Source organism: Callithrix jacchus, chromosome 13, assembly GCF_049354715.1.
Source record: "Callithrix jacchus isolate 240 chromosome 13, calJac240_pri, whole genome shotgun sequence".
Taxonomy (NCBI): Eukaryota; Metazoa; Chordata; class Mammalia; order Primates; family Cebidae; genus Callithrix; species Callithrix jacchus.
This window is the reverse complement of record NC_133514.1, coordinates 42,067,257-42,093,825: the sequence shown is the minus strand read 5'-3', so window position 1 is coordinate 42,093,825 and position 26,569 is coordinate 42,067,257. Positions and strand designations below refer to the sequence as shown.

At 50.5% G+C, this 26,569-nt stretch overlaps 1 protein-coding gene across 1 annotated transcript in view; it reads left to right on the top strand.

The window, feature by feature from the left end:
* Positions 1-4,847: 4,847 nt before the first annotated feature.
* The window catches only part of SFRP1 (secreted frizzled related protein 1), a 49,334-nt gene continuing 27,612 nt past the window's right edge, over positions 4,848-26,569 (top strand). Inside the window, exons 1-2 of the mRNA XM_003734602.6 lie at positions 4,848-5,703; positions 11,367-11,444. Coding sequence (XP_003734650.2) covers positions 5,160-5,703; positions 11,367-11,444 — 622 coding nt within the window. The 5' untranslated portion in view covers positions 4,848-5,159. The remainder of the gene's footprint in view (positions 5,704-11,366; positions 11,445-26,569) is intronic.

Here is a 26,569-nt window from a genome sequence, read left to right as displayed (position 1 = left end):
CCTAGCCTGAAGCAACCCTCCTGCCTCACTTTCCCAAAGTGCTGGGATTATAGGTATGAGTCACTGTGCCTGGCCATGGGTGTCCCATATTTTTATTTGCAAATCTGGAAACCCTGTGAGGAGTAGTTTGTGCAAAAGTGGTGAAGGACATTACAGACTGAGAAAACAGCGTGTGCACACAGCATGTGCCCAGGATGAGAGGCAAGCGAGAAACTGTTGGGTGGGAAAGTGCAAGGACTTCTGGAGAATAGAAACTAGACCGGTGGGGGATGCTGGGGAGGTGAAGCTGGAGGGGTTGCGGGGGAGTCAGGGCAGGGTCTTGATATTATCCTGGAGCTTGGGCTTTTTCCCGTAGACAAAGAGTGTGTGAGAATTTTAATCAGAGAAATAGTCCAATTGACGTGTTTTGGTTTCTATTTAAAAAGTCATCTTCAAATATGCCTTTTATTTTCAGATGTCTTCTTTCTAGGAGGTGGTATACAAATTTTCATTTATTTATACACAAATTATATTTATAATATGTAAATATATACAATATTAATTATAAATTAATTAGTGTAGTAATAAATGAACAAAAATTGTCAAGCCCAATTTGACAGAGCCTCACTGGAGAATGGGCAGGTGTGACTGTTTGACCAGAAGGCCAGGGATGGTGACCGTGGCCTCCTGGTTTGGGGCTTGGCTGAGGGGTCTTCCTGGCTGTTACAATAGGAACTGATCCTAGGATGGCCTAGTGAGTAGAAATTATAGGGAGCAGAGTTTCCCTACAAGGAAGGAAGAACATTCTGGTGGATTGTCTGAACTTGGTCACTATGTCCCAAACAAGTAAAAGGGATGCTCCATTACAGTCCGTCAAGAATTATGTAGAAGGCCAGGTATGACAGCTCGTGCCTGTCATCCCAGCACTGTGGGAGGCCAGGAGGATTGCCAGAGGCTGGGAGTTCAAAACCAGCCTGGGTAACATAGCAAAACCCCATCGCAACAAAACAAAACAACAACAACAACAAAATTAGCTGAGACCTCTGTCTGGAGTCCCAGCTAATTGGGAGGCTGAGGCGGGAGGATCGCCTGAGCCCAGGAGGTCAAGGCTGCAGTGAGCCCAGGTCATGCCACTGCACTCCAGCCTGGGCATCAGAGTGAGAGTCTATCTAAAAAAAAAAAAAAAAAAGATGCAGAGGGAGGTGTGCTTACTCTAGGAAGAGTTGGGGCTGGAATTTGCCTTCAACTCCACATTTTAAAGATGCTTCCCAGACATTCCCAGAGTTAATAGCAGTTCAGGCCAGTTCTTGAAAGAGTTAGAAGGGTTCAGGATTATACATCCACAGAGACAGAACGCAGAAGAAGCTTGTCCAAGTAAGAGCATGACCAGGTTTCATGGCATCTTACATCGAATACCACTTTGGCCCTTCGGACTTGTCTGAAAGCCTAAGGATGTGCCTCAGGTGACCCTACCTGCTGAGGGTTCACATTTATGAGCTAGCAGGGCAGCAGGGCAGGCATTAGTAACTCCGTTGCACAGATGAGAACACTGAGGCAGAGAAAGGAAGTGCGATTACCATGAGTCACCCAGCCTGTTAGGAGCAGAGTTGCGGCTGTAGCCTGTGTCCTCTGACTGTGTGCCAGCATGCTTTCCTTGGCATTGTCCTTGACCCATGGCTACACGGCTTCAGGCGGGAGCAGCCTCTCCAGTGTTGCTGGCTGAGGGAGAGCAAGCTCAGTGTATCTTTGGAGAGGATTGCAGAAATCACTGATGATATGATTGATAGTAGAGCAGAATGGGAGCTATGGCTGGGAAGATTCCCTCCCCAGTTTTTCCAGGAGAGGCCAGGAAAAAGCTCTGTGTTTGGGAAGAGGCCACCTGGGAGGCACCTGGGGTGGGGTGCTCTGTGACCTTCTGTGGAGACTGAAGAACTGAAAATGCCTCATGGAGCTGGTGTTTTGAAGTAACAGAGGACGTACTTCCAGGCTTCATGCACGGGCATTTTGGCAGTGTGGGAAAATCAGAACTTTTGGGAAATGAGAAACATAAGTTAAAGCTGCATTTGGCCTGTGTTTAAGCCATTCTGGAAGGAGGGGGCATGTGTCTCCTGGCCCACAGTTCTCATACTCAGGAACCCTCAAATCTGGGAGCTCTGTCATGTCAATTGCATGTTTAAAGAGCTTTTGTTCTAGAAACTTCTGCACACACAGGAGTGCGTGCACGCACAAACACACACACTTGCCATTAGGAAAAGGGGTACTGGATTTTGAAGTGGAAAGATTGGACAATAAGGAGAAGGACAAAAGTACTATGTCCCATTGCAATATAAAGTCTTCAGGCTGATCTCCCTGGCACTGCTATGCAGGATGTGAATTGCCCAGGAGGGTGGGGGCGGGCGGTCCCTCTCCCTCATCCCAGGAATGGATTAAAGTCTCCTAATGGGACCGAGGTCTAGGGTCCTTCCTTTCCACCTGGGTCTGGGGGAGTCAGGAGTGCGCTGGATTTAGCATTCTGGGGTCTTCTCCCATCACTCCCTGTTTGACCAAGAGACAACTGTGTTCCCAGCAGGGGTCAGTAAAGGAGTAGGACCGCTAGTGGTCGGTGGGGGGAGGTGGCGACTGAAGGTGATAAAAGTCTATGCAGAGTGACCACACAGAGGCAAGCTCTTCCTACGCATGGATTTGTGAGGTTTACTCCCGACCTGGGACTTCCAGGGCTGGGGAGGGGCAGTCACCTGGATGAATTTCCAGCATTTAACAGCAGACAAAGTCCTCCTGCCATTCGGGAAAACTGAAGACGTGAGTGAACGGTCAGCTATGCCTGGGTTCAGAGGTGAGAGGATGTCAGCTGCAAACACCCATCTTTGCAGTGAGGAAACAGACACATTTGGCTTGAGGCAGAGGGCCTGGCCCTAGGAGAGAAAAAGACCCCCTGCCAAACAGCATTTTTCTCTAAATGCCCCTTGAATTGAGACACAGTCGCCGGGTCTCCTGCGGTCTATTCCCTGTGAGGAATGTCTTCCTCAGCTCCACAGGCCAGCCTCACCAATTGTCTCGGGATTAACCCTTGGCCATCCAAATATTGCTCTCTCTTCTCTGTGTCTTCCTCCCAGCCCCCACGTCATCTCTTGGGTGTCGAGGCATCTTCCACTGGCCACGAAATGACAGAGAAATCATCCATCTGCTGAAGCCTCTGTGCGCACCGTGGAATCGGTATGTCTGTAATGGCACGACTGCTTTAAGAGAACAGCCCCGCTTCTTCACAAACTCTAGTCAAATCACTTGGAATCTGTCCATCAAGAAATTAAATCTGTAGAGTCCAAAGCAAGCTCCCTAGAGCTTTACAAACAAGCTGGCCGGCAAGGCAGCGCCTCCTACGGTGTCTGTGTGGAGCGCTAAGATCTGTGGCTCCTTTTGCCTCACGGGGTGTGTGCTCAGACACGGCTTTGCACATCAGCCTCTCCACCTGCACTTAGGGACAGAAGGTGTGGAGACTCCGGAACTTCATGAACTGTTTGCTGTGCTCTCCCTTCCCGAGGTAGTCTGGGTTTCACTCCCAGCTCTCCGGAGCTTAACCCTCCTCCCTCTCCGGGGAATGTCTGAAACCTACAAAGAATTCTCAGGAATTCGAGGAGGAGGGTGGCAGAGAGACTTCTATTCCTGAGGGCCAAGGAACCGTCCTCTTGGCGTCAGTCCTAGTGGGGACCCTCGGTTTTGACTTGTCGTTCCTGGACTGCGTCTGACCTTAACATGTGTGCCCGAGTGATGGACTTGGTATTTACACCAGCCACGCTGATAACTGCACATGTGTTTTTAATGTTTTGGCTTTCCACACCACAAACACACAGATGTGCTGTCGGCTGGGCTGGGACTTGAGTAGGGTCTTTCTATTAAAAAAAGATGTATAAATGTTTAAAAAGTGCTCTCCCAGAGCTAACACCGTTGCGAGCAGTACTTCCCGCCACACAGGGCAAAGTCCATCCACTGCCCCAGCGTGGAGGGCCACCACAGGAGGCCTCACCTGGAGAGGTGCTGCTCACAGCAAACTGTTCCAACTGCGCCTTCGCCTCGCCTTCCAGGGAGCCCGGCCAGGCCCGCTGGGGATTTACAAGCAGACCTCCCTCGCTTCAGCCTTCCTGACCCCCAGTTAGCTGGGAACAACCTGTCTGCATTGCAGCTAGAGAACCGAGGAGAGGAGCCGCTAGTCTAGCGGGCTGTTGGTTGAAATTAGGAAACAGTGTAAAAAAAAAGAAAAGTTTGGGAGGCGGAGGCAGGCGGATCACCTGAGATCAGGAGTTCGAGACCAGCCTGGCTAACATGGTGAAACCCCGTTTACTAAATATACGAAAAATTAGTCGGGCGTGGTGGGGCGCGCCTGTAGTCCCAGCTACTCGCGAGGCTGAAGCAGGAGAATGGCTTGAGCCCGGGAAGCAAAAGTTGCAGTGAGCCGAGATCGCTCCACTGCATTCCAGCATGGGCGACAAGAGCCAAACTCAATTTCAAAAAAAAAAAAAAAAAGCCTCCATAATTTCGTAGGTTTACAAGTAGGATCCAGGCTCCTCACTTCTCTACAAGTCGATGCGAGTTAATTACACCGTCCACCCTGGTCTCTCTCCACCCGACGACGCGATCCATTCCTCCTTTTTTTCCCTCTTGCCCTTTTCCTCCTCCTCCTTTATTTATGTATTTTTGGTTTTGTTTTTTAAGGGGTGTTGAGCTGCGTCTGGTTCTAGTAAACCGACCCCGCTCGCGAGGGAGGCGATTGGCTCCCTCGCCGGTGACTGACGTGGTAACGAGTGCGGCTTGCCCCGCCGGGAGCTGATTGGCTGCGCGGGGCGGCTCCGAGGTCTCAGCGGCAGGAACCCCGCGCACTCCAGCCTTGCAGCCTCAGGAGTCGGTGCCGCGCGCCCGCTGCCCCGCGCCCTCCTGCCCACCGCGTATCTCGGAGCCAGCCCACCGCGCCTCCTCCCCGCCCGCGCCGCCTCCCGCCGCGTCGCCTCCTGCCGCAGGCCGAGGGCCGCCACCGGCCGGGACCGGGAGGCAGCGCGGGGCCGCGGAGCCGGCCAGCACTGGGGACGGCGCCTTTTGTCCCCGGAGGTCCCTGGACGTTTGCGGCGGGACGCGCGCAGGGAGGCGGCGGAGGCAGCCCGACGTCGCGGGGGCCGAGGCGCAGAGCCGGCATGGGCAGCGGGCGCAGCGCGGGGGGCAGCCGCGGGGCCGCCCTGGGCGTGCTGCTGGCGCTGGGCGCCGCACTCCTGGCTGCGGGCTCGGCCAGCGAGTACGACTACGTGAGCTTCCAATCGGACATCGGCCCGTACCAGAGCGGGCGCTTCTACACCAAGCCGCCGCAGTGCGTGGACATCCCCGCGGACCTGCGGCTGTGCCACAACGTGGGCTACAAGAAGATGGTGCTGCCCAACCTGCTGGAGCACGAGACCATGGCGGAGGTGAAGCAACAGGCCAGCAGCTGGGTGCCCTTGCTTAACAAGAACTGCCACGCCGGCACCCAGGTCTTCCTCTGCTCTCTCTTTGCCCCTGTCTGCCTGGACCGGCCCATCTACCCGTGCCGCTGGCTCTGCGAGGCCGTGCGTGACTCGTGCGAGCCGGTCATGCAGTTCTTCGGCTTCCACTGGCCCGAGATGCTTAAGTGTGACAAGTTCCCTGAGGGGGACGTCTGCATCGCCATGACCCCGCCCAATGCCACCGAAGCCTCCAAGCCCCAAGGTAAGGCCCTCCTCCGAGGCGCGCGAGACTCTCCACCGGCTCCGCTGCCGGGCATGCGGGAGAGCCCACTCCACCCCACGCCCGGCTGCCGCTGGGTCCCGGCGTTGAGGATTGGCGACCCGAGGTTGCCCTCATGCTGTGCACGTGATTCCTAAGCGCGTCTGGTCTGTCCCAGGTATCGCTCAGCGCCCCTCGCGACCCCCGTGCACGGTGGGGCTGGCCGGGGAGCGGCAGCTCTGCGCCCCGGCCTCGCAGGGACTGACTGTGGTCCCAGGAGCCGCTCTTCCTGGGGTCCAGCTTCGCCTTTCCTATACCTGAAACAAAGACTTGCGTTTTAAATAACAGGGGAGCTCCCCTCTCCTCTGGGAGGACTCCGAGTCCCTATCGAAGTTTTTACCTCTGAGACGGGAGGAAAAAACCAAAAACCAAAACCCAATACGAAGAAAGTTCGGAAAGGCCGAGAGAACGCTTGACGCAGCTTTATTTTCATAGGTTCGACAGAGATTTTTAAAAATAAAACCAAGCCCTTTCCTTCACTGGTCATTAAGTCGAGTAGCCTCGAGATTGCCGCAGAACTGGCTGAGAAAGTTTAGGACCCGTGGGGGCTTGTGTTTCCCCACCCCTCCCAGGTACCAGCTCTGCCCTCGGAGGGCTGGGGATAGAAAGTCTCTTCTCCCCCCCTTTGGCATACCCCCTGCTTCTCTCATTTACACAAATCCTCAGCTCATTAGAAAGATAAAAATGTAATTAGCTCATTGTTCATCTCCTCCCTGGGAGAACGGATCTGCAAATTGGAGACTTTCCTAACACCCTGGGGGACCGGCCCGAGGATCCTCTCGGAACCCCTTAGTATTTAAAGGGCAATTCTGGAGGGGGAAGAAAATATCCTGGGGAGTCAAATAAAATAAAATATAAAATATAGACAACACAGAGAAACCCCAGCCCTGTGGCCTGACTTCGATAGAAGTAAATTCAACCCAGGATTCTTTGGAAGGAAGTTTAGGCTCCGCGATGTGGAGAGGGTCAGGGATGGGGGAGCTCCCGGTGCGCTTAGCACAGGCGCAGGCTTCCTGAGGGCTTTTTGAGGAGGGCCTTTAGGGTGAGGGAGGACGGCTGCGTACACTTAGCTCACCTTAAAGTGTCTTTAACCTCTGTTGATGCCACCTGGCTCTTCAGAGTGAGGATTCCAGTAGGTTGGGGAAAGGGACACCCCAGATCTTGGATACGTTTGCTTATTCTAGGGAGGGAGGAGATGAGTCCACAGTGAGTGACGTTGGATGGCCGGGTGGGAACGGCAGTGATTGCCCGCACTGGCCAGGTCTGCCACCGCTGCTCTCAGGGTCAACTCTGGAGGTAGAAGCGGAATGAGGGGTAGCAGAGATATCTGTACTTTGCGGGCGAGAGCTGAGCAGTTACCTGGGGCAAACAAAGCGCCTTGTGTTCTCTTGGCTTGCACCCATTCCCTGCAGCCCGTGGGAATTTCCTTCTCCCCTTCCTCAGCCAGGGGGGATTAGCCCAGCCCTGCCCGGAGAGGCTATGCCCAGCCCTGACCTGGAGTCCATGCCAATGGCCACTGGCTTCGGTTTCTGGGACCATCTTCAGACATTATTGGACACGTTAGGGAATCGGCTGCAGAAAAAGTGGCTGCAGGCCACGGGGAACATGAGCGGCTGGATAGGGTGCCTGCAGAAGAGAGGAAAGAATCCTCCACCCCAGCCTCCAGAAGGCTGTGATGGGGTGAGGAAACCGCATAATCGCTGTCTTCCGGACACCTTTTGCTCCTTGGCTGCAGTTCCACTGGCGGACGCCCTCCTCAGCCTGGCTTCTCACCATCCTCTCTCCTCCACTCCTCCCGGCAGCGCGCAGGTAGTCACCCTCCCAAGACAGGTCTTTGAAGAACAAAGAGAAAAGCGGGGAGAGGGCCTGTCGGGAGTGGGGCTTGGGACAGGTTCTCCCCGCAGTGGTTTTGATGGGGGGTTCTGCTTGAGAGGACACAGCATCCTCCCCAGGACTGTAGCCCCTCGTGTAAGGGAGCCCCACATGATTTCCTATGAGGTCTCCATGGAGGGGAGGATGGTGTGTGTGTGTGTGTGTGTGTGTGTGTGTAGGTGTGTACAGGGCAGGTCAAGACAAACGAAACATGGTCCTCTTAACTTTACGGCTTGTGCCTGTGGAGTAATAACTGATACTTTCCAATGAGAATAAGAACAAATGCGTTACTTTTTTATTCATTTATCCTTCATGCTTTTATTCTTTAGATTTAAAACGCATTTTCAAAGTCGTGTCTTATATTTGCATGTGGGAAGCTGGTTTCTGTTCACACACTTGGGCATATTCGGTTTTGGGGTATTGGCGAGCACTCCATGGTCATGTGTTATTTAGGAGAAACCTGATATTGAGAAATGACTTGACATCCCTGCAGCCCCCTGCCCCCCAAGCTCCCCACTTGGGAGCTTGACCTCCCAAGCCATAGCAGCTCCTGTTACGGAAGAGGCAACGGTTCTTTTTCTAGGGAAGTTATTTCTAAATTGGGCATTTCAGTGAGAACTATGAACTCCCAGGTTGATGCACTGCTGTTTGCCTTCTCTGCCTGGTTTTGCCATGGAACTTGTATGAGCCAGCACACTGGGTTTTATTTTGTTGCTGTTTCGGCATGTTGCACGTTTAGTCAGCCTGGCAGAGGCCACGGAGCCCTCAGTTCCCCCGGAAAGCCTTTCTTAGGGCTCCCTTTTGGTCCCCCCGGAACTGGCCAGGGAAGATTGTGGGGGTTGTGTGTGAGAGAGTGAGAGAACACTTGTGTGTGTGCATTGATATATTACAAAAATCAGTTAATCCTGATTTGGCTGTTGGGATCTCTTCTCTGTACCCCCTTAAATATTTATAATAAACACAGCACCTTTGTGGTTTTTTTGTCCATCTGCTTTAAACATTATTTTAAATACACCTGAAAACAGTGATTTAGTTCCTCCTCTCGGAAGGATGACTGGGTGGATTCTCCTGTAGAGGCAGCCTGTAGGGCCTCAAGACGCCCAAAGAAGGCACGGGTTAATACAGCATCACATATTCTTTTTTCTCTCTCTGGATCTGGCTGCTCCAGAGTCAGCTGTTACAGAAGCTGAGATAGGGGAAAGCCGTGGTAAAAACACACAGAGCCCACCCCAATGAGCTGCTGCCACTCTGAGAGGCCCTGAAGTTCAAACGTAATTGACAGGACTGAGGAAAATGTCCCTGTGAGGTGCAGAGCCCTCCGGGGCCAGCTGGGTCAGGCGAACCTCAGGTGTCCAGAGGAGATGCAGTGAGCGTGTGGAGCAGGCAGAGATGTGCCCTTTATATTCTGATCACCCTGACTGACCTTGCTATTTGGTCAAGATTATATTCACAGAACCTTGCAATGTGAGAACTCCCACTGTTCTTTTTTCAAAATACCCTAAACAAGGAAAACCCAAAAGCACAGTTTACTTTCCTTGTGTAAGTAACCTGGTCCTTTCCTTGCCAGAATTCCTTTTCCTCACATGGACACAAAAGCTGTAATGCCAGTTTCTGGGTAAGTTACCTCCTTTTTGAGAATCACCACCTCTAGAACTTGATCTCGAGTTCTGGGTATAAAGCAAATTTCCACAATCGGGGCTAACAGCAGTCCCATCATCTGCTTGGAGCATCTTTCTTGCTTTTTTTTCTTCTTTTTTTGGTGACAGACTCTCATGGTCGCCCAGGCTGGAGTGCAATGGCAAACTACAAATTCCACCTCCCAGGTTCAAGAAATTCTCCTGCTTCCACCTCCCAAGTAGCTGGGACCACAGACAATGTGCCACCACGCCTGGCTAACGTTTTTATATTTTTAGTAGTGATGGGGTTTCACCCTGTTAGCCAGGATGGTCTCTATCTTCTGACCTTGTGATCCACCCGCCTTGGATTCCCAAAGTGCTGGGAATATAGGCGTGAGCCCCCGTGCCTGGCCCTTGGAGTGTGTTCCTTAATTACACCAGGGATCTGGAAGGTGCTTGCTCCTGGGTGCAGAGTAAAGGTGGGAGAGGGATGTGTCAATAAAAACTAAGGGTGGGGTCTCTGCTGGGCCCTGCAGGGACCCAGCTTGGAGGCAAGGAGTAGTCTGTGGGCCACCAGTGTCCAGAGGGCAGCCTTGAGCTGGGGGTGCCCTCCGGATCCCCGATTCTCCTCCATTTGCGGAGCATTTACCTATTTTTTTTTTTTTTGAGATGGAGTTTCGCTCGTTACCCAGGCTGGAGTGCAATGGCACGATCTTGGCTCACCGCAACCTCTGCCTCCTGGGTTCAAGCAATTCTCCTGCCTCAGCCTCCTGAGTAGCTGGAATTACAGGCACGCTCCACCATGCCCAGCTAATTTTTTGTATTTTTAGTAGAGACGGGGTTTCACCATGTTGACCAGGATAGTCTCGATCTCTTGACCTCGTGATCCACCCGCCTCGGCCTCCCAAAGTGCTGGGATTACAGGCTTGAGCCACTGTGCCCGGCCGAATTTGCCTATTTCAATGTCAGCCATAGTGGGGGCTGCTGGAGAGGGAGATGCTGCCACAGAAGCCACGGTGGAGAACGATGAAGAGCAGTAGGCTCGAAGCGCACCAACCCCCACCTCCTCCCCCGAGTTCAGTGTCGGGGAGACTTTCCTGTGCTCTTCGTTCACCTCTAGCCTGGCTTGGCGTTCTGTGCTGTGCCCGGGGTGGGATGCCCCTGCAATGTGCTTATGTTTTTCTAGAGAGTCGATAAGCTCCAGGCTGCTTGATAGGTGAGGATGACGACGGTGAGGATTAGCCCCTTCAGCCCTTGGAGGAAAGCAGTGTCCTGCTCTCCCTCTGCCCTGGGAAGTGGGGTTCTTTTCCTCCACTGGACTTTCTGATTTCAGTAGAATATTGACTTGGAGGAGGCTTCTGCCCTGGCCTCAGACATCTCCGTTCAGGCAGTGGAGCTGCCTCCCAGTGACAGGCATGTCTGCCCCTGCACACCTCCTCTTCAAAGCACTTCACAGTTGCCCAGGAAAGAGCCTCTAAAGGGCCCCTTCACATCCAGCCCTGTCCTCCCATTTGGCAGCCCCTGCTAGCGCTCTGCCCTACTCCCATCCGCCCCGCCTGCCTGCCTCAGCCTCCTGCTGTGATGGCCCTTTTGGAGGGGGGTGTTCAGGGGCCGAGGGCTGGGGTTTGTGAGTCTGGCTGAGTTTCTTTCTCTCTTGGCTCCTGGTGACCTGGTCAGAGGGATCAGCAGGCTAGCTGGGAGTATGGAAGTGGGAAGGGGGCAGGAATCGGAGGGTGGTATTGAAAGAAGAAGGGAGAGGATGGGAAGCAAACACCAGGAAGAGATCTTTGTGGGTTCGTAAGCCAGCTTTTCCCGGCATTCACAGCGCCAAGTCATCATTCACATGACCTGCCCCCACCCAGCCTCAGGTCATGCTGCCTTAAATAACTGTGTCACATTTAGCAGCTCTGGGTCAAAATGTTACAAGAAACCTGTGCCTGCTCTGGCTGTAGACCCTGGGCTCAAGGCTGCTGCTTTTTAATTCTCAGGTCCCCTTCAGAAGTTCCAGAAGAACTTTACCACTTTCAGCCTGGACCCAGGGCCGATCTCTTCCCCAGGGGGCTGCTTCCTTCCTGCCCTGTAACTTACAGTTCTGTTTCTCCCCAATTCCCTTCCCAGGCACAACCGTGTGTCCTCCATGTGACAACGAGTTGAAATCCGAGGCCATCATCGAACATCTCTGCGCCAGCGAGTTTGGTAAGAAAGCGTTTCTAGCCTCTGGAAGGTTTGGAACCTCCTGGTGTGTGTCCCTTCCGGACGGAGGCCCTGCTGGTGTCTCTGGTGTATTGTTGCAGCTTTACACATTTCAGTACCTCATTCCTCTCCAAATGGGTGCTTTTGTCTGGCAGATGAGAGACTAGACAAGGTCAGGAACCAGCCAGTCTTTATGAAGGCCATACTTTGCCCCCCTTTGTGGGGAATCGCTGGACAGATTTTTGGGGATCTTGTCTAGGCGTGCAGGGAGGCTGATTTGGGGACAGGTCAAGAGGAGTGGGGAAGGACAGCAGCTTCTTCTCGGAAGCTGCAGGAGGTAGATGTTGCCACTTGCTTTGGCGGCTGGTAGGGCCCGGCTTTTTCTGGACTGGCTCCTCTTTTTAACATCTACCCCTAGGTGTCACCATGACTCTGCCCAGGACTTAAATGGCTGACCTCTGGGCGCCTTCCCAGGGAGGGGAGATTTCAGTGCTTAGGGGATTCAGAGAAGGGTCCTCATCAGGTTCTGTGAGTCAAAGAAAACGAACATCCCCACAGTAGTGTGGTTTTTCTCTCTTCTTCCCAAGTCACTCTCTGTCAACAGAGAATTCTGAATCAGCACTCGTACCTCCAGGGGGAGGAGCTGGTAGGGGTCAGGGGATAGTGGGGGAGATGCCAGGAGCCTTGGTCCTTTCAGGGATAGTCTGTTACAGTCTGACCTGCAGAAGATCCGAATTCCCAAGAGCCTGAGAGTCTCTCCTCTGGGAAAAGTAAATGTAAACAGCATCTCTTTGGAGGCCCAGCTCCCTCTCTCTCGCCTCTGACATGGATGCAGAGCAGTGGCTGGGGCCAAGCCACTATTTCGGAAGGATCAGTGTCATGCTGAACAATGTGTTTCTCATAATTCCTGCATTGTGTCCCTGAGATCGATTTCTTGCAGAATCCTTATCCGGAAAAGCGTAAAGATAGGTGATGTGAGTCGTTTAGAGGCATCCCAGCCCATGTTAAAGTACATGGAAGGGTCTTGTTCCTGTAAGGAGCCCTCTTGAAGTAAGCTGCACACATGTGGGAGGACACATGCAAGTCAGAGGGCATCGTGCATCATGACACGGTCGTTCTCAGGGTATTGCAATTATGGATGAAGATGGAAGCTGGATGCAGATGGCCACCAGAGCTGAACTGGAGAGCGCATATCCTCATTCCATAAGTGGGGAAGATTGACGTGTTCTCTATGATGCAGCAGTGTGAGTTACTTGTCTGTTTCTGCATTAACTCAAGTTTGTCAGCGAGGATTTCCTGAATATCAAGTGCTTTCTGAGTTTTATAGATACAGATTTAGGGTAGAACTCTTCCTCTAAATAAATGTTAATACATGAGCATTATTTAAAACAAACAAACAGAAGTTGGAGGTTTCAGGATTCAGACCCTTTGCCACATGGGCTGAAGAGGCACCCCTTGGGAAAGAATTTGAATCTGACAAGTTTGACCTTAAGGTGTAGGGCAGGGGTCTCGAGGGCACTCAGGTAACTCACTAGGGATGGACATCTTCCCATGGCAGCAGGCACTTGCCGAGTCAGCCAGCGTCCTGCATCCCAAAGAGGACGGAGGAGCTCATGTCTCGATAACCAGTCAGGGTTTGTGGAGTCTGAGTGAGTAGCTGTCTGGGATTCGGTTCTTTTAGCCCTGACAAAATTTTCTTCTTGGATTTACAGAACTTTTGAGTTCTTTCTGGACCTCAGAGGTCATCTTATCCAGTCCTCTTATTTGATAAAGAAGGAATTTGACTTTCCCAACAGGAGTCCTTCTGCACTCTGCCACCTGCCCTCCTCACTTAAGAGACGAGCACTTTCTCACTTAAGAGTCGACACACAGCCACTGGGCTTTGACATGGAGGTGCTGACCTCCTTAGTGTGCGTATGGTGTATGGCAGGCTTCTTTGAGCTGGTTGCAGGAGAAACCTTTTTGTTTTTTTGTCTGTAATGTTCTCATAAAACAATACATAGGATTTTTTTTTTCTCTCTCTCTGCAGGGGCTGAGCTTAGCTCTGCCCTTCTTAGCACCTCAGAGAATGCAGCCTTGTCGAGAAACGTGTTTCCTAGCTCAGTTCACTTCAAGTAAGTGAGGCAGTCAGCCACGCTGATGGGATTCCGTTAGGAAACAAAGAAATTGAACAATGCAAGCTGACACACAGCAGAGAAGAAAGAGAATGCTTGACTCCCTCCTCCAGGGATCAAACTTTGCATTAAGTGGCCCTGACATCCCCAATGGGAAGACATCAGGTTGCTGGAAGGCTCTCTGTGAGCTCCAGGAGAGAGGGATGCGTTTCCCTGGGTAAGCAGTACCCTCCTTCCCCTGCCTCTGTATGTGTGGATCCTGGCAGCCTCTGTTGATCTGGGCATGTCTGACCCCTGACCTCCCCAGGCAGTGTGCTTTAAAAACCCCTTGGCAGGTCTGCTTAGTCACTTGTGTCTCCAGCTCCGCACTGTACCCCCTTAGTTCAGGGCACAATTTTTTCCCCAACAGGAAAAAAAACACACACACAAACATGAGCAGAAAAGTTTGTGTGCTGATGCTCAGGAATGCAGCTGATCAGCCTGGATCAAGCACCAGATGTGGGAGCCAAGACTTAGACGGGCGAAGTCACCGCATTGAACCTGGCGACCAGCCTGCCTGCTGGCTTCCATCAGCTCGCAGGGCTCTGCTTTTTGTTCTCTCTCTGCTTTTCCTGCTCTGTGACAACAGGGTGCCACTCCTACCTCTTAAATAGCCCAATATAGTATTTGCAAGCCACCATGCTAATCATCCTGCTGTTAACAGCTCAGCACCCGCAGCTGTCTGCCGTTTGGGTTGGTTTATCCCAGGGATATGAGGATCTGATTTATTTATAATTGCGGTGAGGTGAATTCCCGCCTCTGGCCACTTTCTCTGGCTTCCTCTGCAGTGTCTGTAAACACCCGTAAGCTTTCTTGGGAGAGGTCTGCACGGTGATATACTTCTGCTAGGGGAGTTTCGAGCTTCCACTTGCACTGCTTTCTGGGGTGTTTTGAGCTTGAGAGTTCAGGTGACAATTTGTTTAGCTCAGTATTTTATCCATGTGGAAAAGAATTTCTTTGTCCCCAGAAACTTTCCTTGCCTTCTGAGAGGATTCTTTTTTTTCCATTTATATATTTCCTCATAAAGAGAAAAGCTGTACTCGGCAACACTAAGATTAGTCAAATAGGAAGGAAAAGAAAATCAGCTTTCACAGGTAGCGTCAGGGAGTATTTCCTAGTAGAAATGCTTTCAAAGGTTCCTGCACGTGCACTAATCTGTTCTCACTCTGCCTCCAACTTCTTTCAAGGTGTTTTGGCTATGCTGCTGTTTGCAACAATGTTTTACTCTGAAGGGCAGTTCCAGCTCTTGCAGAAAGTAAGCTCATCCTTTCCAAACTAAACCTTGGGTTTCCTCCTGAAGGTGAGGCAAGCTGGCTGCTAGCACTGTTACTGTAGCACCTGCAGGCTGCCTGAGAGCAGGCTCTGTATCCGATGCCATGTTTTACTTGATGGGAGATGCCTGTTAATTGTGAGACACACTGTTCAGTTTGCGCTGACCAAAAAAAAAAAACAACCCAACAACAGCAACACACTTCTTGCAGAAATGTGCAGAAAAATCTGTGTCGTGGAATGAACAAAGTAAGGCCTGTTTGTACTCAAATAGTCCCCAGCACAGTGTCTTATACATGGTAGGCATAAAATGAAAGTTTGTCAGCTGAGTGTTTGAATAATAGGTGATGGCAGGGATGTGGATGTTTGACTGTTTTTTTTTTTTTTTTTTTTGGAGGCTTAATCTCACCTACTCGAGCTGGAGTGCAGTGGAACCATCTCAGCTCATTATAATCTCTGCCTCCTGGGTTCAAGCAATTCTCTTGCCTCAGTCTCCTGAGTAGCTGCGATTACAGGTGCCCGCCACCACACCCAGCTAATTTTTATATTTTCAGTAGAGATGAGGGGGTTTCACCATGTTGGCCAGGTTGGTCTCGAACTCCTGACCTCATGTGATTCACCTGTCTCGGCCTCCCAAAGTGCTGGGATTACAGGCTTGATGGACTTCTTTCTTTCTTTGTATTTTTTATAAAGGAGAAGGTTCTTTTCAAGGTGGATATTGGCAACTTGTGTGGAAAGTTCAAGGAAAACTACATGTCCCATTGTGGGTGACTGAGTGTATTGATGTTTAAAAGAAGCCCCAGCATCCAGAAATCTCATTTAGTCAAAGTAAAATTAGACATGGAAGGAATCATTACCCCCGGACTGGAATTGCTAGGCAGAAAACAACTGGGTTTTATTGTTACTGAAGATACATAGCCCATCCACAGATCTGTACAGGCTTGGAGCGAATTGTTAGGATGTTTCATGTGCATAAAAACCTGGGTTGTCCCATTGCTGAGTACACTAGAGATGTGACTCCCAGCCAAGAGCCTGCATCTCTTTCTGAGCAGTCTTACTGTGCACGGGAGTTGAGGGGGCAGGGACAGTGCAGAGATGGAGGCCGAGCCAGCGTTTGTCCTTTTGCATCTGGCTTATTTTCCTACTCATTGCCCTCATCTTTGGATGTGACTATAAACTCTCATAAGAAGGGGAGTGGAGAGAAGGATTTGCCCTCAAGTTCACGTTTATTTTCTGAAGTTTTTCTGGAGGTGGGTAGAGAAAGAGGGGACAACGGGTGGGTGGGACGAGGGGGCTGTTCACATCCCATGTAAACTTCCATTTCTTTGGGTACTCTGTTGCTCACCTGTACCACTTACTTTTTTTTAATGGATGCCAAATAGTTGTACATATTTCTGAAGTATGTTTGATATTTTGATAAAAGCATCCAATGTGTCATGATCAAACCTGGGTAATTGCGGCTGGGTATGCTGGCTCGCATCTGTAATCTCAATGCTTTGGGAGGGTGAGGCAGGAGGATTGCTTGAGGTTAGGAGTTCTAGACCAGCCTCGAGACCCCAGACAACATAGTAAAACCCTGTCCCCATTAAAAATTAAATATTAACTCAGCATGGTGGCGTGCACCTGTAGTCCCAGCTGCTTGGGAGGCTGAGGTGGGAGGATTGCTTGAACCCAGGAATTTGAGGCTGCAGTGAGCCATGATCACACCACTGTACTTCAGCCTGGTGATAGATAAGACTGTCTCAAAAAAAAAAAATAAAATAAAATGTGAGTAGTTGCGATATCTACCACCTGAAACACTGATCTTAGTGTTGGAAATATTCCAAGTCTAGTCCTCCAGTTAATTTAAAATATACAGCAAATCACTGTTAACTATAGTTGCCTAGCTGTGCTACTGAACATTGTATATCTCATTCTTTAAAATTACGGAACACGTCACAAACTCACATGTTATCCTTGCGTGGGGGCCATGCGAGTCTTCTCTTGCCTCAGCCTCCTGAGTAGCTGCGATTACAGGTGCCCGCCTGTAACAATAAAACTGTATTGTTCCAGTTTTAGCATGTGTACTACTGAAGCAAGCCCCTGTAGCACTTTGTCATTGTAAAGCTGTGTTGTGTAGGAGCTCAAAGATCAGCCAGTCAATACCTTCACCTTACTGACTGAAGGAAATAAGACAAAAAAAAAAAAAAAGGGAGTTAGGCATTTGATGACCCAAGAACACTCTACCTAGATCCCTGGCACTTGCCACCAGCACCTCCCTGGCAGCCAGGCCAGAGAGGTGTACACCTTGCTCCTTCCCATCTTCACACACCCATCACACAGGACAGTGGTTGAGGAGCTTCCTGGGCAGGGGCATCAGGTGCTCCTTTACCCTTAGAATTTAAATGGACTGATGTCTGTGCCCAGCACACAGAAGGAGCTCAGCAATCAGTGGCTCTCTTCTTGGTGGGAAAGCAGACGGTAACAGAATGCGAAGAACATAGGCTTTGGGCCAGACAGACATGAATTAAATCCCTACCCTATAAGCTAAGCGACCACCAGAAAGTTTCTTAACCTCCTTGGCTCCTCATCAGCAAATTATGGATGAGAATTCCTACATGACTGTGTTGGGAGAATTGGATTTAATCAAGTGTGGACAGTTCTGGAATACGGTGGCTGATCAATCTGTAATATTTATTATCTCTTCTTATTGGAAAAAATTGTTTTAGGGTGAAATTTAGCTTAGGAAGGAAAATTCTAGTGTGAATAAAATCAACTTCTTGGGAGAAAAGTTTTTAGGAAAAAGAATGGAATATACTAGTTGATTCTCTGGTTAAAGAATGTCTTTTTAAAGAAGAAGTCTTTGTAAAAAATCCATTTGGAAGACCTTTAAAAGCTTTAGGCTGCTGGGCGCAGTAGCTCACGCCTGTAATCCCAGCACTTTGGGAGGATGAGGTGGGTGGACTCCTCACCTGAGGTCAGAGTTCGAGACCAGCTTAGCCAACATAGCGAAACACCATCTTTACAAAAATTAGCCAGGCATGGTGGGGGTGCCTGTAACCCCAACTACTTCAGAGGCTTAGGCAGGAGAATCACTTGAACACAGAGGCGGAGGTGGCAATGAGCTGAGATTGCACTGCTGCGCTCCAGCCTGGGCGACAGAGCGAGACTTTGTCTAAAAAAAAGCTTTATGCAGCTTCAAGGGTCTGTAGTTAACAATAACAATAACAACTCCCCCTCGGAAAGGCAAGCGCTAACTAGAAGTTAGGAGGACCTGGGTTTTAGTGAGATGGCATCCTTACGTCAATGTAAAACTGGAAGCCTCCAGTGATGAGGGCTGAATGTGGGAGCTGTGACTGACTGGTGTTCCAGGATAGGACCACTGAAGTTTTCACGTGTGTGTTTTTTTAGAAACCCTCTACCTAATGTGTTCTCTTCCTAATTTAGCCGGGCTGATGTATGCGGGACTTCAGAGCCCCTTGATGCTGTTTTACTTCCCTCTGTCCTCCCTTTTTCTCCAGGGCTATCTCTAGGGCAGTTTTCCCTTCCCTCACCTGAACACCTGCCTTCTGATAGTCACTTCCTTTAACCAAAAAAAAAGGCTATGCATTATAATGCAAATGAGCATTTAAATATTGGTAAGTTTCACTCAGTGTTGCAGAAATATGCTAGAAGCCCCAATCTGTTGTTGTTTTTTTTTTTTTAAAGAAGAACAAATGGCCAAAGAAATGTCAGACCCTTGCCCTGCCCCGACCTTGGAGCAGCCAATTAAACGTGCGTTTGCTCTGGAAGGCTTCTCAAAGGCCTATAGATTGTGCTTGAAATCTTTGTTTAGTCTTTCAGGAACACTGTCACATGGATGATTTATCAAAGAAAGTTGTTTATCTGGCAGTAAAATAAACTGTGGGCCTGTACAGACTAAGATTTCCCGTGAATTTTTACCAAGGTAAACACTACTAACTGGTAAACTCTGTGTGAAAGCCAGACACATACAATAAATATTTGAACTACAGCTTTGCTGTGTGTGGAGTCTGGCCTGCCACTAGTGCTTGTCACTTCCACTGTGCCCAGAGGACCTGGCACCACAGCCTGTGTGGCTGGGCGACCGGGAAGAGGGACTTGCCCCATCGTCAGTGTCTGCAGGAGCCGCCCTGTGGCGTGAGCCTCGCTTGGTTTGAGTGCCTCAACTTAGTGCTGGTACCTGGGGACTTCCTAATTCAGAGGGGGCAGGCTCAGGACGGCTCCCCTCTGCATCCCACAAATAGTTGGTGATGAGTTACAAGGAAAGTGAACCAGAAGCAGCCAGCTTAGGTTTCTTTAAAAATAGACATTTGTTGAACCACATTGGCAGGGGGCTGGAAATGTTGACTGAATTGGGAGCTGGGGCCAGTGGGGGAGGGTGAAGTTACCTTCTGGATTCTGCTGAGTGTAAATGACAGTGGCAAAAAAAAAAAAAAAAAAAATGCTGCAGATACTCCCCCAGTGTCTCTGGCTTTACTCGTGGGTGCCTGTGAGGGACCCATTTGGGAATTAAGAGGTGGCAGGTCGAGTTTGTGAGTGCCGCAGCACATGTTTAAGTGAGGGGGTGGATGGACACATGAATGGTGATGACGGGGATGAGATGAAATAAAGCCTTCCAGGTCTTTCCAGGGAACATACTGTAGGGATTTTTTTTTTTTTTTTTTTTTTGAGACAGCCTCTTGCTCTTGGCACCCAGGCTGGAGTGCAGTGGTGTGATCTCAGCTCATTGCAACTTCTGCCCGCTGGGTTCAAGTGATTCTCCTGCCTCAGCCTCCCAAGTAGCTGGGATTATAGGTTCATACTATCACGCATGGCTAATTTTGTTTTGTATTTTTAGTAGAAATGGGGTTTCACCATGTTGCCCGGAATGGTCTCGAACTCCTTAGCTTAAGTGATCCACCCACCTTGGCTTCCCAAAGTGCTGGGATTCCAGGTATGAGCCACTGCACCGGCCTGTAGTGACTGTTGATAGTGGTTTTACAGGGAGACTGCTAGATTAGAAACTGCTTGTTCTGACAGTCCCAGCCAGCCCCAGATGCTGGAGTTTCCGTGTCACACGAGCCTTGGGGTTCTTCCTGCAGGGCTGAGTTTAAAGATGTTGTGGGTAGCTCCCATAACTTACACTGCACCCTGGGTCCTTCTCATCCCAGCTCCTCAAAGGGGTGGAAGCGGGAACTGGGGACTCTTGAGAAAAGGTGACATTTGTGTCTGTTTGGGCTTTTGGGGTTGAGATCTCTGTGCATGTGCAGAGCTTCCATTTGCATGTTTGAGTCTTGAATGTAAAAGGTGTTGGTCTTTTAGGTCTGGGGGGCTGTGAGCATGAGAGCAGAGGCTATTTGACAGCTCTTAGGGATTGATGTGCAGGTAATAGATGCTTCCTGGCTTGCAGATACTTGGAGGAATAAAGGAGGCATTTTCTGTAGGGCAGGAATTAAGGGAAATCATTTACAAATTCTGAAAGGATATCTGTGAGTTGTAGAGATGCCAAAATAGTACTTTGGCAGTGGGGGAAAAAACGAGAAACCAGCTTCCCTAAACGATGTTCTTTCTCATTCAGGCAGGATTATGAGGGGGATTTTCTCTCTCTTGTTTTCTCTAGCCCTTCCATCAGCTTTCTCCGCAGGACACTTCCTTTTGGGACTACCTCAGATGTGTTCCCTTCTCTTTGTGAGCTCTTTGAAAATTATTTCACACCAGTGTCTTCCGCAGCGGATGCATTTAGCTTTGGGGAATGGCTTATGGCTGAAGGAAATCCCCTACTCTGCGTCGGTGGCACCATAGCTAGAAACGAGCCTGGATAAGCACTTCAAACCCTGAGAACAGCTGGTGCCTGGAGAGTTTCCCCTCCTGCAGTACTTGGCAGGGCGGCCGTGCCAGCCTTGCAGGCTGGTTGACAGCCCAGGCACCTTCCACTTTTCCTTTGGTCTCAGCTCCATACAGAGGACCTGGTTCCTGCCCTCGACACATGTAAAATCTGGTGGCCAAGTGAGGTGGCTCACACCTGTAATCCCAGTGCTTTGGGAGGGTGAGGAGGGAAGACTGCTTAAGCCCAGGAGTTCAAGACCGTGTCTCTACAAAAAGTAAAAAAATTAACCAGATGTGGTGGCACATGCCTGTGGTCCCAGCTTTCTTTGAGCCCGGGAGGTTGAGGCTGCAGTGAGCCGTGTTTGGGCCACTGCACTCCAGCCTGGGTTTGAGACAGGGCAAGACCTTGTCTCAAAACAAAAGCAACCCCCCCCCACAAACTCCCCAAGAATCTGGTGGGTGAGAGGCCTTTGCCATGCTTCTTGTCTCTCTTCTTTGGTAACTTCAGATGCCTTTGTGCATAGTTCCAGTGTTCAGGTCTGAAGGAGGGAGGGGTCCTCTATGGGGGCTGGAGAAATTCAGGGAGGTTTCCAGGAGGAGATGACAGTCTAACTGTCAGGCTGAAGATTTAATGGAGAAAGTAGAGGAGGGCATCCCTGGTGTCCAGAGATGAGGATGGGGAAAGGGAGTTAACACTCAAAAACAAGTAGTAATTCTTCAATTGACGAAACCTAAGCCAGGTAGATAGATACACACAGGAGAATGTTGGTTTATCACGTGTCAGTTCTAACAACTCGCTTCGCTTTCTGTGTTCTGGTTAGCTCCAGCCCACAGCGCGGTGACTCAAAGGCTGGATGAGGATGGGAGGGGGAGCTGCTCCTTCCGATTTGCAGCTGTCTGTGTACCCAGCTCGAAGGGTGATGAGGTCCCAGTGGTTGGAATGAATGGCCTGTGTGTTTTAGGGGCCCCTCATGTGGTTGTGGCCATGGGCCCGAGTCAGAGATGACACCCAGGAGTGCATAGCTGTGTGGGGAAGGAGTTCGGTCAGGTAAGTACTTGTTGTCAGCCCTGGGCAAGGTGCTCAGAAGTACACAGACAAGACTTGAGTCCTGGGCGCAGCCTCTCACCTCCACGTAACCCGAAGCTGCTGCTTCCACCCACAGGATGCAGGGCTGGCTGGAAAGAGTCCCGACCTTTGTCGTGAGATATAGACGATGCCTGCACAGTGCCAAATGCCAGCCAGCACCCAGCCTCTCCAGTAACAGGGTCTTTATTCTTAACACACATTCTTTTAAAAACAGGCTCATGATGTGTGTTTGTGCAAGTGTTTTTCTTTTGAAAATCTAACCACCTGCAGAAGGCATGTACTCTTACAGAGATAATTCAGCAATTGTTGGGCTTTTACTGAGTTCTGCTTAGTCTATGCCACATCTGTTGACTAGAATCAACATCCAAAGAGATTTGAGCTGTGTAGACAGAAGTGTTGATACCATTTCTTCCCAGGGCCTTGGAAGAGGGAAGTCTCCATAATTGTATTAGTTTGTTCTCACACTGCTATAAAGATACTACCCAAGACTGGATAATTTATAAACAAAAGAGTTTTAATTGACTCACAGATGCACATGGCTGGGGAGGCCTCAGGAAACTTACAATCATGGCATAAGGGGAAGCGGGCACGTCTTACATGGCAGCAGGTGAGAGAGTGTGTGAAGGAAGTGACGGGGGAAGAGCCCCTTATAAAACCATCAGATCTTGTGAGAACTCACTACACAAGAACAGCATGGGGGAAACTGCCCCCATGCTCCAGTTACCTCCCACCAGGTCTCTCCCTCAACACCTGGGGATTACAGTTCAAGTTCAGATTTAGGTGAGGACACAAAGCGTAAACATATCAATAATTAAAGCCAAAAGTGCTGCTGTGGGAGTCTTTGCTGCAAAGAATTCTGCAGCCACCTCCCTGCTCCAAGTGCTCTGAACCTGAGTTAAGCCCTTGGTAAGGAAGGTGAAAACTCTGTTGGCCATAGATAGCTCTTCCCTGCACACCTGAGTTCAGGAGGGGAGGTGTTCAGTGGTATAATTCTGCCTGGGGCGTGTTGCCTTTAAAGTTGTGTAATGAATGAGAAGCCCTGCAGAGAGTCTTGGGCTGGCCAGATAGGAGCTGGTGAGTTTTGGAGGAGAGGGCGAGGGCGTCTGTACTGGGGAGTCCCTGGCAGCACTATGGCATCTGGCTGTCCCCACTCCTGAGGCCGATTTGAGGCAGAACGTTTGGGTTTGTTAAGGGCTTCTCCAAGGTGCCTCTGTTAGGTGCTCCAGCCCTGGCTCACAGTATCTGTGCTGCTTCTCGTGGTGGTTCCTGCCTCAGGAAGGAAATGCCTGGATTAACTTAATCCCACGTAGTGTCAGAGACCCAGTCAAGGCTGATTGTATGGTGCGTGTGCTGGGCTCCATGCTGTGCCATGGGGTGGTCATGGGGTGTGGCTGGGAGGTGGTTCTGCTCTGCCAGGCCTTACCATCTAGAATAAGCGGGGTCAGGGGATGCAGAGATGCCTGTGATAGAGAAGAGCTGGGAGCCATGGAGTGGAAGAAAAGGGAGCGGGTCTTCAAGGAAGGGGTCAAGGGGAGCTGCAGAGACAAGAGACCCTGTGCCATCCTCCGCAGAACTGGTAGGCATTTGTCAGGCAGCAAAGGTGAGGCTAGGAAGATAATCCCCAGGGAGATGTGACCTGGAGCTTCGACACTGCACTGGAGAGTGGCGCATCTCTTTGTGGGTAGCTTATTGGGGGTATGGTGGTGAGTGTCTAGAAATGATGACAAAACAGGCAAAAGCCAGCGTGTGCGGCCACCTGACTGCTGTTTTACAGAATGGAGAATCTGCCTTGTTGGCAACGGAGAGACCCTGGGAACCTGTTTTAAAATATGACTGTCTTATATCTTTAAAAAGGACCTCAAAAAGAAAAGGAGGAAGAGAAGGAGAAGAAGAGGAAGACCTCATTAATCAAATAATGCAGGCACCAGTGGTGAGACATTTTGGACAGGGGAGACTGAGTGAGCGGGGGAGGAAGAGAGGAGTCTGTAGCCGTGTTCATTAGGAGAGGGCTCAGGCTGGTGCCTGCTAGGTCTGGGCCTGTTCAGGGCCACCCACTTGAAGGATCTCTTGGGAGGTGGCTGATGAGGTCAGCACGGCCGCTCCAGCTGTCAGGGAAGGGGCCATGTGCTGTGGTCAGCACCCCTGGGACACCTGAGTTCTGGGCTTGCAGAGCGGGAGCCAGAGCCTGTAATCATACTTGGGTCACCGCAGAGCTGGTCGTTACCAAGAGCAGACGTCATTAGGACCTGTCACAAACAGGCCTGCCTCCTCTCTCCACACCTTGTTACTGACCAGCAGCAGGAATGCCATTCCCAGAGCCAGCCCCAAAGCATGGCACTGGGAATGGCATTCATGAGGTCCTGCAGGGCTGGGGTAGCTCAGGTATCTGGACTGAAAGAGGGAGGCAGGAAACGCTGCAGTGATAATAAGGGACAAGGGGAGGTGCGTGTGTGTTTTGTGTGTGTTTTTGCCTCTGTGCACGTGTGGTTATATCTAGGAGATGTGGGTGTCTGTCGATCCATATGTGTAGTTGGGGGACACGAGGGGCCACCTGCTCTGCACACATGTGTTTGTGTCTGTTTGCCAGTCTGTGAGGTGTGGTGTGATGGGCTGTGTGCATGTGCCTTCCTACACGTCTGCCTGTATGTGCATCGCATCTCTGCCTGGTGAACCTGGCCATGCCCGGCAGCTGCCTTTTCCAGCTGGCCTGGTCTTCCCAGGAACTTGGGTCTCCACTGGTGAAGCTCGAGGCTCACTTCCTCCCCCCAGTGCTTGAGAGAGAGACTGCCTAGAGCATGCTGCTAATCCACCATCCTTCAGAAGGGCTTCTGAGAAGCCCAGGAGGGATTTCTCTGCAGGGATGCCATTATGCCAACTGAGTGCCATCTTTGTAAGTATGGGGAGCACCCCTATGGTCTCGGTATTTTGTTTATTACTTTGAGTGCCAAATAGACCTCTTTTGTTTAGGTTCAGTGTTTGCAGCAAGTCCATTTAGAACTGCTGCTTCTCTGGGCAGGAGTCACTTCCTTAGCAAATTCCAGTGGTTAGCAGGGATTGGCATAAAGGCTGTGCTAGGATTTAAAGAGTGCATTGGAAAGAACACGTGTAGCCCTAGGAGTTATATAGGCATGAGTCCAGCACCTCGTTCTACCACCTACGGTGTCAGTGCCCGCAAGTCACCGAAGCACTCTGTGGCTCAGTGTACCCACTTGTTAAAAAACAAAAAGACTTCTGTGTTACAAGATAAAATACGAAGTAAGAAAAAAGTAACACAGACTCTGGAGTCCTGGCACCTAATTTCTGCACTGCTACTGAACTGTTTGTGACTTTGGCCAGTCAGATAAAATCTCCCAGCCTGTTTCCTTAAGTGAGTTGAATGGTCACCGTAGCTATCTCCCCCAGCTCTGCAGTTGGGTGGTTTTGTTCTGTGACTTGCTATCTTGGTGTCATACCTTGGTTGGCACCTCCTGCTCCCCAGGCAAGGCCCTGGGAACATTAGCTTTCACCTTGGGTGGATGGGGAAAAGAAGCCTGCAGGTGCTTGAGGGAGTGGAGCCGGTGAAAGGTGACTTGGATGCATTCATTGAAAGGTTGAGTTGGGGGTGCAGTGAGGGTGTAGGACCACCACAAAGGGCAGTGTGTTGTATACACTGTGGATCAGTGGTCTCTGACCAGGGCTGGGTGCTGCTGGACATTCTGGCCCCAGCGCCCTCTTCTTGGGCTTTGAAGCCTCTCTACTGAACGTGTCTCTGAGTTGCTACTTCTTGTGTACTCAGAAACCCAGAGATGGATGGCATAGGAGCCCCTTCCATTGCATAGGGTAAGAGAGAGCCTGCTACAGGGGAGCAGTTTGGAAGTGTGGAGCAAGTACTTTCTAAAACCTCAGAACTGAGTTTTCATTCCTGCCCCACAGTTTACCAGTCACATGGCTTTACAAAGGGCAGTACTTAGAGTGACTGTTTCCTCATCTGCTGAATGATGACCCCACAGAGCTGGTGTGTAGACCCCATGAGAGTGTATCGAAGAGTCCTGGGAACCACGAAGTGCAGGGAAGTTCTTTTTTTTTTTTGGACAGGATTTCACTCTGTTGCCCAGGCTGGGCTGCAGTGGCACAATCACGGCTCAGTGCAGCCTCAAACTCCTGGGCTCAAGTGATCCTTCTGCCTCAGCCTCCCAAGTACAGGGACTAAAGGTACCTACCACTGCACCTGGCTAATTTTTATTTTTATTTTATTTATTTTTTTGAGATGGAGTCTCACTCCATCATCCAGGCTAGAGTGCAATGGTGCGATTTCAGCTCACTGCAACCTCTGCCTCCGGGGTTCAAGTGATTCTCCTGCCTCAGCCTCCTGAGTAGTTGGGATTACAGGTGCGCACCACCACACCTGGCTAATTTTTGTATTTTTAGTAGAGACAGGATTTCACCATGTTGGCCAGACCTTGAACTTCTGACCTTGTGGTCTGCCTGCCTTGACCTCCTAAAGTGCTGGGATTACAAGCACGAGTCACTGTACCCAGCCAATTTTTAAAAATTTTGTATAGAAACGGGGTCTTGCTATGTTGCCCAGCTGGTCTTGAACTCCTGGCCTCATGTTATCCTCCTGCCTATAGGCATGAGCTACCATGTCCAGTGAAGAAAGTGCAGTTCTCCTCTAACTTGTCATTCACCTGGTGGCTGCCAGTGCCCTCTCACAGCTCTGTGTGGCATCCCTGGTGCAGGTGGGATAGATGCATTGGGGCCACCAGCCTGCGGTAGCACGTGACCTGGTGCTCTTACTCACTCTCCGTGATGTTCCTCTGAGCCAAAGCCAGTGT